The sequence below is a fragment of the Gallus gallus genome, chromosome 5, assembly GCF_016699485.2.
Source record: "Gallus gallus isolate bGalGal1 chromosome 5, bGalGal1.mat.broiler.GRCg7b, whole genome shotgun sequence".
Lineage (NCBI taxonomy): Eukaryota > Metazoa > Chordata > Aves > Galliformes > Phasianidae > Gallus > Gallus gallus.
The window spans coordinates 19,093,519-19,105,544 of record NC_052536.1 but is presented as its reverse complement, the minus strand read 5'-3'; the positions used below and the strand labels follow the sequence as shown (position 1 = coordinate 19,105,544).

General features: G+C 37.8%; 2 protein-coding genes across 6 annotated transcripts in view; one reads left to right on the top strand and one right to left on the bottom strand.

Annotated features, from left to right (window-relative positions):
- The window catches only part of RAG2 (recombination activating gene 2), a 565,728-nt gene that overhangs the window by 514,571 nt on the left and 39,131 nt on the right, over positions 1-12,026 (top strand). For all 3 annotated transcript variants that reach the window (XM_040700890.2, XM_040700891.1, XM_025150704.3), the window contains one exon: positions 6,091-6,264. The gene's annotated coding sequence lies outside the window, so the exon portion shown is untranslated. The remainder of the gene's footprint in view (positions 1-6,090; positions 6,265-12,026) is intronic.
- C11orf74 (C11orf74 homolog) overlaps positions 9,091-12,026 on the bottom strand; it is a 39,386-nt gene continuing 36,450 nt past the window's right edge. For all 3 annotated transcript variants that reach the window (NR_104453.1, NM_001286248.2, XM_015286996.4), the window contains 1 exon segment: positions 9,091-9,337. Coding sequence is in view for 2 of the 3 variants with exons in the window: in NM_001286248.2 (NP_001273177.2) it covers positions 9,197-9,337 (141 nt within the window). In the remaining variant the exon portion in view is untranslated.

The following is a 12,026-nucleotide window of genomic DNA, read 5'->3' as shown; positions in this document are numbered from 1 at the left end:
AGCAGTACAAGAAAATGACCATTATCAGAGTCAAATGAAGATATTTCTTAATATTAATTTTATTTCACAAAATATAATGTAACAACATTAATGATAAAGGAACACGTTATTTGTAAAAATTATTTCTCACTGTATTTTGAACACTTGAATTAATAGTATCATTTAAAAAATCTTATTCTTGGCAAATACAATTATTTTTGGCTGAGAGCTTGAGACAAACATTGATTTTAATAAGAAACTTGTGTATTCAATGCTGCTACAAATTCACTATCAGTAGCTCATAGCTAAAAAGCAGTTTGAGGACCACCTGTCAGTACATGACACAGAGAATCACTTCCACTTCTCATTTCAGTCTAGGACCAGCAGAAATTAGATGTGAAGCCTGAATATCCCCAAGCAGGGGCTGTGTTAGGGCTCAGGTGCGTGGTTCAGTCCCCACTGTAGGTACAAGAGACTGAAGTGTAGGTCAGATTTCTCCGAAATTTTGACCAGAGGAAACATTTCAGACTCTTCACTGAAATAGGCTTTTTGTTTACTCCATTTAACCTCTCATATACATGAATGGCCCTAATAGCTTCTATGTCACATGCTCTGCAATGAACAGATAATGGCGTCAACCCAGCAAGAGCATGACTCACTAAGCGAGCAATATCCATTTTCAACAGGGCAAAAATATCAGTGGAGGCCCACTTAATCGTTCCATGATACAATTTAGCACTGCTATGGCATGTATTAAATTAATTAAAAGGCTTTCCTTCCCATCAAAGGTATAATCAAGGCAATTTGCTTCCAAACATAATCAAGAAACTATGCAAGGAAAGCTTAGCAATATGAGCTATTTTTTCATGTGGAAAGTTAATTGATTTTCTATCATTTTTCCCCTCTGGGATTCAAATGAAGCTTTAGAAAAGTTGTTGTCCTCTTATGTGTAATTGGTCCACTTGAACTTTAGAAGGTTACTTGAAACTAGGACAGCGAAGTACTTTTTTTTTAGCCCCATTTTGTAAGAGATTGTATCAACTGTCATTTATAGGAGAAAAAAAAAAAAAGACCTAGAGGCCACAGAAAACTCCAAAGTGCCTTAAAACAATTAACATTTAAAACAGAGAAACTTCACTGTGAAGTAGTAATCAGTTTCCTCTCTTACTGAATATATCAGCAAATATCTTTCCAAACATTAATATTCTGATGTCTTAAAGAAACAGATTTTTGTTTTCTCAGTGCTGGGCCCTAGAAGTAGAATTCTGTCTGGAAAATGAAGGTTAGGGGAGGTAAACTGAAAAGGAAAACTGAACATTCAGTTAAACCAACAAGTGGTAAATGGTCTAGGCATTGATAGTCTGCTCTAGCCATCCCCTTGGGAAGGATAGGGTGAGGCAGGGTTACCCAGAAGCGTGTTTTGGAAGGGAAAAGAAATAAAAAACAGTCAGCTCTGGGAAAGCTGCAATTAACAGGAAGTGTCCCAGGGAACCTGCAATGCTATACAAGAGTACAACTGCACGAGGCCACAGGGAGAGTCCCTGTGCTGGGTGTGTTGGTTGACAGAGCTGTGATGGGATGAATCAAGAGGAATTTATAGTGACCAAAAGACAGAATATTTTGGAGTTCATTGGACTGAGTTTTGGTCCAAATTATTTCAACCAGTAGCACCTCTCTGATTTGGGTAACACAAATAAATCACAAAAATATGGGAAATGTGAACTTAAGTCAATACATACCCATTGAAATTGACAAGAGGCCAACTAAAGGCATTTCAGTGGCCTCTTCAGCTCCTGGCAAGCAGAAGGTTCCCCACTCTTGCTGAAAAATGTGGCAATGCCATATCCTGTTCTCTATGTATTATATGATATTGATTGCAATATACTACAGCAGTTAAGATTTATAAGGGCAAGAAGAATGAAGAGTAGAAAAAGCATGCTCTGCGAATATTAAGTTGATGGCATTTTTGGATTACAGAAAAAGCTTAGCCTTGTATATTCCAAAATAAGATCAAGAGTGATGTCATTTACTTAGGCAAAGAGCTTAAAGCTGAGCCACAATGTCATGAGATAGAGCTACACGCAGATACAGGTTTTCTCAAAACACTAATGTGGTTCTGATCCGAAATTCCACTTCAAGTTTGCTTCTAAATTAAGCCTTCTTAAAAGCATGGGGGGAAAGCCACTTCTGTTATCTTACTGTACAATTTTAATGTAACTAAGCTGTTCAGAAAAGCAAAATATTTAAATAATATATCATTTCTCATTTGTGCAAATGCCGGCAGTGAGGCTTTATAAATTGACTGTCCAGCCTGCGTACAAATCAAGAGCTTGTAGAGATGCTCTGGAACTCGAACAGTCAGACTGAACCTGCATCAATACATCGAAGCAGTCTTTTTCAATTATAAGAACTGAAATCCCAAGTCTTAACAAGTAAAATTGAAATCCCAAGTCTTAACAAGTAAAATTCTTTCAGACGTCAGCCATTCATTCTCATGTATACCAAGCCTTAGAGGGAAAATATTAATCAAATCCAGCTCCTGGCTGATGCAGTATACTGTTACTATAGCATATTCTCCAATATTTTTTCAGACATTTTTAAATTGCCCTTAGCAAATGAGCTCCACCAACTTCAGAATTACTTCCAGAGTTCAGTAGATACCAATTTCAGCAATCCTCCTAAACCTAACATCATTTCATTTTATTTCATTCTTAATTTCATCACTTCTGTTCAGAGCACTCCAAGGTATTTTTTTCCAGTATTATCTTTGAAGGTTGACTTTGACCTGTTGGTTCTGGGGCAGCAAGAGAAAAGTATCAAAAGAACAAAATGAAATTTTGAGAATTATAGGAGAATAAGCAGTATCAGATAAACATTTATTCAAACATTTGTGATCAGGGTTTGATACTGTCAAGTGGGAAATGCCCTCAGCTGCAAGCACCTTGTAAAATACAGCCTGAGTGATACTATTACTCTTGGAATAATAGCCATCTGAATTTGGATGGCTGATTCACCAGTGTATTCATAAATCTGGGTTTGGGTGTCTGAGAAAGAGTGTTATTACGCCAACTCTTTTGATAACCAGGATTCTCATACTGATATTGCAAAAGAATGGAAAGCAAGACATGAAATGTCACATTCACAGGCAATATTTGGCTGTTCAGACAACCTCTCTTCCCATCAGCTCTATTCTCCCTGCTCTCAGCATGAAGATATCCACTGAGCCATTATTTTTCTTTTTACAGTTTATGTTATTAATGTTCGTGCACGGCAAATAAATCTGCAGAATTCAAGAAGTGTTTCACAACCCCAAACAAAGAGCCTTAAACAGATCACAGTTTTGCTGCAGGAAATGCTACTCAGCTAGTGCTAGCTGTCAATATTTTTGACAGTCTGGATTTTGAAATATGTTAGTTAACAGAATCCTTGGTGGGCAGACAAGCCGACTTGCAGGCAGCTGACTTAAACAAAGGCAATTTGGAGTTAAATTTTCATTCAGTAAGCCGGCTGACCATTATTTGTATTTTACTGTTTGTTTCTGAAAGCTTTGCAAATGCTAAGCTAGTGCGTGAAATGCTAACGGTGCTTTGATGTTTCCTGGCCCAGGCATCAGCCTTCCATCTTTTTTACAGTGAAATTTTATCCAACAGGAAAGTAGCTCATTGGATTAATGTAGTATCTTGTCAAGTGTAGGGAAGCCAGTTGTAAATCTCGTGGAGGAAAGACAAAATAAAAAATAAGGAAGAGAGCATGAAAATAATGTATTTCAACATCTCTCCCTCAAAGAACAAATGCACAAAATTCATCACATCCAACCGGCAGAGTTAACACTTCCAGGTGATTGGCAGAATTTGTCCTCTAGCTAAGTTATTCTGAGGAGCATTAGCAACATAATAAATGAAGCCTCTTTCTAAGAATTATGCGTATCGTATTGCATATTACAAGGTTTTATACAAATGCACAGAAAAGCAGATGGATTCAAGAAAGCTTACTGAATGTGAGGCTTACTTGCTGCAAGTACACACCTGCACTCCAGAAACAGCGCTGCCCAAGTATTCAACCACAGCAGCCACAAAAGAACGAATTCTGTTGTAACATATGACATAATGAGGCTAAAGCCTTAATTTATGGTGTTAGAACTGCCACAAAATACACTGAAGAATCCCACACATTTTTTAATCTCATTTTAATTGCTCGAGAGATAACTGTTGTAAATCCACATGAATTACTGAATGACTACACTCATTTCTCAATTGTGCATTGAAAGGTTCTCGAGAATTTTATCAAGCCAACAAAATATTTTAGTATAGTTCACCCTCCTGAAAAATATCTTTTTCCATTTAATTCTACTCTTGAGAATACTATTATCTCCCTGTATAATGCAGTAATTCTAACTGTGTCCTCAGGTTCTTTTCATACAGGCAGGTCCCCAGTTGCTTTGGGGCTTTTGTTTGTAGTCCAAACAGATGCTAAATGGTTGCTTGAGGAATGTTTGGTTAGAGATTTTTAAAGTAAAGTATCTACTTGCTCAAAGCTTGGGGATATTCAGATCAGGAAGGGCTTTGAATATACAGAGTTACTACAGCCTGGAATTCAGAGTGAAGTTAGATTTAGGGAGTTTGTTCAGATCTATCTTTGCTTATTATTTTGAAGCACGTTTATGTGGATACATGTTCTGAACTAGACACCACAGAGCACATAAAATTATAGATTGTTAATCAGGGGAATTTTATTATCTGTCCTCTTTGGAAGTGCTATAAATGAGACAAATATTTCTGCATTTTCATAAGGCATTAAAATTGATTTCCATTTTAACTGTGGGGCACTGCAATTGCAAATAAACTAGCCTGTCTATACAAATGACAGTGCTTTCTAATACTTGCTTTTCTTCTTGCAAACTTCTCATAAACAAGCAGTAAAATGATCTCCATTCTAACTCCGTGGCTTTTCACAGCTTGTACACCTGCAACACTGGCTTACGGTACCTTGCCAGCAAAAAACAAGGCATCACTTCCAACTGCCAGCAGTTGCAAACTCAGTGTTCTTATCACCTTCTCAGGAGCCCTTAATCCTCAGTCTTTTGAGGTGAGCTTAATCAGTATCATTTCAACCAAGAGAAAACTGTCGGCTCTGTTTTCCCAGGGGATAGGCAAACGTAGCACCTGGGAGCGCCCAGGAGGAGCGTGGGGAGGACCTGTCCCTCCCAGCATGGTCCAGGTTACATGCAGCACCTCAGACCCACCTGTGCCAACTGACACCTTGCCACAAGAAAGCACACCACGGTGGGAATGCCCTGAGCTACTGCAAGCACTCGGCTCTGCGGTACAGGGAACTGGAGGCCAGTGAGATCCCTTATCGGGGGTTTCCTCACTTTATAGTGGGGTTGGCCTGAGTGAGCCCCAGCTGAGCTGCAGCCTGCAGAGGAGGGCTGTGAGACATCTCAGCAAGCCACAGCAAGCAACCCAGCCACAGGGCTAACAAACCCCTGCCTCAGCCCTCCCAGCCATTGCCTTCCTATTACCCAAGGCAGCGCTTACACTCCTGAGTAAAACCAAGGGTAGGGAAGGATACAAATCAGCCTGCTATCCAAGTGCCCCTTGATACTGTGTGGCCACTGAACTGCATCATGACATGCATGAAGTTGCTGAATAATTAGGGATTTGAAGTTAGCATTCTCCTATAAATGGAGAGAATCCTCCTTTATAACAAAGTACATGCTTTCACAAAGGACAGCAGACCATTTTAAAACAAGTTCGAGATAAAGCTAAATCCGTTTCTAACCCTCACCAAGATGCAGAGGGAAAAAATTTCAAAGGAAGTGGGAATGCTTAGTAGTTACATATATAATCGAGTTTCACTATTTGAACATGACTTGAAAATGTATCTGATATTTTTATCAAAGCAAAAACAATGTTCTAAGCAGACAGCATTAGAGAAATGCCAAAATCACTTGTGTAAAATTAGTAACTGAACAATTAAGATATGTTTTTTACATTTAGTTTGCATTGTCTTTGCATTTGAATATTTTCTCATAAAGATAATGGGCTACATATATTGCCTTGCATTCAGTAGAGTTAAATCAGCAATTGATTTGGTTTTGTATTCTTTCAGCTAAGAAAGCTGTAAATACCAGAATCCTGCCTGCTGTATGAACACAAATGGCCTCAGTGGAACCCTGCCAGTTTACAGCAGCAGAAAATCAAGGCCAGAGGATCAAAGGGTCTTTTCCATAAGAGCGGGGATTTGTTTCCATGCCACCTTCTTCAAAAGGTTCTGAATTATCTGGTGAGTACTCTCCATACTGAAATTATTTTCTTTCAGCGGCACTGTGTGTATATACAAGCGTATATAATGATACCTTTGTGCATTAACAGAAATATATTTAGAACCATAATGATGTCTGAATCAGATAGATCTGTCTGCATCTCTTTTCACTTCCCCAATTTTTATCTTATGCTTTCGAAGCCATTATCTCATCAAATAATTACTTTTCCTTTTACACCCACAAGAAGCAATTCAGAGTATTAATATCTAAGCGTGGACCATAACCATCCAAGGAAACAACCCTTCAGAATTCTGACCCGGTGAAAGTAGTACTAACTTTTCATAAAACTCAGAGTTTCTTCTTATGACTTGGGATCTATCAAGACCCAAGGAGGAGGAAACAGGAGGAAACTGTAGGAAACAGTCACTTTTCTTCTGGTAACACCTCAGTAAGTAAAAAGTCCACAGCTGATCAGGTCGCTGACTGAGATAGGTACATATTTCTGCTGCACCTTAGACATCAATGAAGTCATGAATACAGAGGGATTAGAAAGTTCCATCACAGCCTTCATTTCCTATGAGTTCACCCAACATCAGAGATTTTACATTTCAAAATCTTTCACTGAGTTAGAAAGCTAGGCCCACTCCCTGCAATCATCACAAAGCTGACTCCAAGAAGCACACTTTCCTTTTTTATATGTGAGTTTTACCCTTAATGCTTTTGGAAAATTGGAAAAGTGTTTAGAAGAACTATACATAGGAAAGGAGGATGTAACTTACCATGCTGAAAACATAAAATAATAAAGAGGAAAAATATAAATTATTCAGACTCCTCAGAAATATAGATACAAATCCAGGTAACTAACTCCATGTATGTGTATAAAATTTAAAATGCACTACTAAAGAACATAAATGTATGTTCTTTAAAATGATGATTTGGTAGTGGAGAAAAGGAAAATAGACCTTCTCTGTGAAGGATAGTCAGTTAAAAGTTACAAGCCAAAAACAGCCACGAATATGTTCAATAAAGCCAAAATGTCACGCTTGGAAAATATAGCCTACATTGGCCAATCTCTACTGTGGTGGAGATTATCATATCTGTCTCTGCTAACAAAGAGCAAAAAGTAATGTAAATGTAAGTAAATTATCCTCATTTCTCTGCTTAGGATGAATGTTACCAAAGAGTTCCCATTTTGTTGGGTATTCTGCAGCAAAGTGTTTCTTTATATCTAATGGAACCATATAATGACTATACTGAATGACACTTATGGAGCTTAATAGGTACTTTGAACATTTGGTAAGAGAATCATCTGCCTGTGAGAGGAGGAACTGAATGGCTGAATGTATCCCTCACGTACAGAAAAAGATTGTTAATGAAATGAATAGGAAATGCACTTAGTTTCCAGAGCTGATTTGGCCTGAAGATCATTATGAACCCCTGGATAAGTTATTATTGACTAAACTGACTCCAACACAACTTATGTATAGCTTTTGTACTTCATACCATTCTAGAAATGTATATATAAAGAGCGCCAAATTCATCATCAGTTAGTCATTTTATAAGTTCACAAAAGCCCATCTTTATGGTTGATTCTTTGTTTTCAAAATATCAAACTGTATCGAGCTCTCTTAAACTAAAAATTCTTTACTGTATATTTGCAATAAGTATCTATGTTAAGGAAGTTGCATTCCCTGTTTCTCTGTTGATGCCCTCAAAGGCTGATCTTGCTATCTCTGGAAAGCAGCTTTCTATTTCCTTCTCCTGGATTTACTCTTGGAGCTCCTCCAGAATTTATTTCTCACTCATCCCATTCTTTGTTCTTATAAATTTCTGACAAAGGAGCAAAACAGGCTTGTACTCTATCAAACTCCAGAGCTTGCTGAATTTCAGTGATGCTGTGTACAAGCCATAAGCCGGTATCCAGAATCATCTCAAAAAAAAAAAAAAGTTAAATCTGACAGCCTCTCAATGCCAATTTCTTTAATGGATTAGATCGCTATGTTTCTTTCTGTCTGGATGGGTTTTTGTAGCACTACAAGTTTAATTGTCAGTAGTTACACAACAGCAATTTTGACCACCTCTTTCAAAAGAGTTTACAATAACCTGGCATATTTATGTCTCAGAAGAACTAAAGCAACTCAGAAGAAAGAAAAATATACCCCCAAATTTATTCACTGGTATAACTCCACATCTTTAAATCTTACAGTGAAAGAATCTATAGGCCAACATGTCAGCTGCAAAAAGTTCTTTCAGCTCTACATTACAGAAAGAAATAAGCAAAGACAGCTTTAGGACTAGCTTTAGGCTAGTCAGTACCAAATATAAGCGAGAGTAGCCATGCCTGTTATTCTGAATCACACCAGCTTGTTTGTGTCTCATGAAGCAATTATTCCAGCATGTCTAGAGGCTATGTGGGCTTTACTCCAGTCAGGGATTTTACTTTATTATTTTTTTATTTAACAAATGGGAATTGGTGGCTGTCATTTGAGACATCTTCCAGGTGCTTTGTACCACCTCAAAAACAACAAAGAAGCTGAGCAACAGTGAGGCTACTGATCTATGCAAAACTCCCTCTGGATTTAGGGACTGACAGAGACCTCCTTAGCCAACCTGAATGCCTAAGCTAATCAATGCACAGAATATAAAAAGATCGTAAACGTTCCTCACTGCTGAAGGGCTACTATACAAGTGGCTGTGAGCAAGCACAACCTTGCTATTCTGTGTTTTCATTCAGACTAAGACTTGGAGGCATAGAGAAAGCCAGCCTCTGGCTCCAAGGCACCTTGATGGAACAAAGAAAATCCTGAGTATGTCATTTACTGTCCACGCAAATAAAAAGCATTTAGTAAGGGTACAAGAAGTTAGATTTATTCTCTAAAATACTATTTCACCAGCACTGCACAGAATGCCATTCAGAGTGCATCTGATTCAGTCTTCAGCTCCTGCTGGACTTTACATCTGTCCCCTTTTCTTCTCTTCAGACAGTTCTTTCATGGGCATCAGCTCAGCTTCAGAGAACTTAGGGGTCAGTGCCACATTGTCATAATCAAATTCTTCATCAAGTAAGAATGGTTGAACATCATCTCCCAGTAGCTGTAATGAACAAAAACAGATACATAAATATCACTGCAAGTAATGATAAGGAAGCTCAAAATATAAACTTCTAATTAATATTTAATTAAACTATTTTTCTGACTCCAGCACTCTCAGCTGATTAAGCTGTTTTTAAGTAAAAGAATAAATTCAATTATTCAATTTGACCTAATTTAAGCCATTTAATGTGCCCCATTTGTACTGTTCTGTATCTGAATGAATATCATTAGCTAATTTTGCTTGAGGCAAGGAATCTGAAAACCTTTGCACACATCTATTACAATTCTGCCGCTTGTAGAGACAGGGCTGTGGGGATATGGGCAAGTTATGTACAGCAATGTTAAATTTCAGAGACAGATTCCATACCCTTAAAATGTGGGCTAGTATCACACAACACCTCAGTGTACATTCATCTGGTACTAATGTAAAATGAGGCCCAGAACACAGTTTCAGCAAAGAAAAGGCCTGCAATACGCAAAATGACACAATCAATGTTCATACTCCAATAATTTTCACCATCTCAGACATGTGCAATTGGTTGGTTTGGATTTCTTGTGTGATGAACATAGAGCCTTACTGCACTTGCCTATATTTTCTCTGTTGACATATTGTTCAGCATTTCTGTATTGCTTCTCATTGAAATACCTTAGAATAAACTCTCTGCCTATAAAATAAAATAATGAAAACAAATAACTACAGCAGGCTGCATGCTGAAAAGGAACTGCAGGGAGCCACAGCACAAAAGGTTTCTAGTAAGCAGTTACATAAAATGAATTCCAGAAGTACACAGGAGACGCATCCTCACTGCCCAAACTGTACAGGAATATTCTTTATCCTTTTAGAAATTAATATAAAATATCTAGAAATTTCATCTGTGACAGATAACTTATCTCCTCAAGGGCTCTGTGTTTCAAAGTCTTATGTACTTCAGTAACAAATCAGCAAAACATTTAAACACTTGTTTTTAAACACTTGATGAATCCCCTCTGAAGCCAGTAACTACTTGTGTACGAAGTGATAAGTAATGCTTCCTATTTATAGCCTTAGAAACTACAACAGCAAAAAAGAGCACAATAACACTACTTGATAGAGCAAATACTCAGCTACAAAACAGTATGTTTCAAAATACTCACCATCATTAGCTATGCATTTTTGCTAATAATAAACAAGAGCCTGCATGCTGCGCTCACAATGTACATCAGCAGAGGTGACCCGCTGTCAGTGTCACCACTGCTGAAACACCACCCACCACCTCACTGTGCTCACATCCACTGTTTGGTCTCCACAAGTATTCAGCAAGCATCAGAGAATGTCAATGAGTGCCATTTTTCCTACATTGAGAAATTCATTGACACACCTTTGCTTCATATGTATTTCCATGTCAGACACCATTTTATGAGACTGCCCCTCTGCTGCCATCTGTCACACGGCAACAACATGCAATGGAATATTGGTGGGAAGGTTCAGTCTCTACTGCCAGACCACCAACAACCATCTCTGATTTCTTGTGCCAGTGTAATAAAGTAGGAGGCGTTACTTTCAGAGCAGCCCATGTATTTGAAGTTAAGAATAGTCCTACTTATTTTGCTGAATGCAAGGAAGAACCTTCAGCATCTTATGGTCACTGCTCAATTTAGAAGACACAGTATCACACACAATCTGTGTTAACATTCTGACAGAAGCTGTAGTGACAGAGTTCATGCCATTTAATAAACCACAGAAGTAGTAATAGGATTCCTTTCCAGTGGCAGGGCACCCAACAGACATAGCAGTGAATATCCTTGTAAAGGATGCTTTATTAAGTAAACTCTAAAATTGTCTGACTGACCAGGAAGTATTTTTCCAGTTTTCTATAATTTTATTAATCACCATGAACCTGGCTTACATTGGCTTCAAAGACGTTGTAGCATGTAAATCATCTTAGATGCAGACCCATAGACATTGGCATTAATAAGTAAGAAAAGTGAATTTTGTAAATAGAGTTGGTTTACAAAAAGGTATTCATTTTGCATGCAGACATTTTCTTGCTTATGTCCACAGACTAACTCAGGTAAACCATCATTAACTTTTATAAACAGCTCATGAAAAAAATGTTTATATAAGACAAAGCCTGCAAACAAGCACTCTTTCTTGTTAGGGACAAGGCCAACTCCTTGACCTCCTCACCACATTTATGTCCAGTTTCTTTTTTTCCACAGGCAAAGCTTCCTAAAATTCTGTATTGGTAAGGCTACCAGTAGCTGCGTAATGACTGGTAACAACAATTGCATTTCATTAGTACTCATCTTTCCTTTAGGGAAATACAAAACACTTCTAAAATATGATGTAATGTGCAAACATTCTTTTCTGTTAGTTCCGTTGTGACAATATTTTTTACCATGTCGAAAGGTAATTAAGCTTAGAATGGTTTAAGTTACAGTACACCCTTGCAGGGATTCTACAGGAACAAATCTATCCTTTCTCTGCTAACGTAGTTACAGAAACCATACAATCATTCACTGTGCCCTTGTGTTGAACTTTGTATCAATTCAATAACTTTTCATGCAAATGCAGATAAATACTGGAAAAACTTGTTTAAAAAAAAAAACTCAAACCCAAAATGCTAAGTGGAGATGGATTCCAAAGTAAAACATATCTGATTTCACTGCTACCAATTTTTCTGTTGCACATTCATTGTACATTGAAAAGT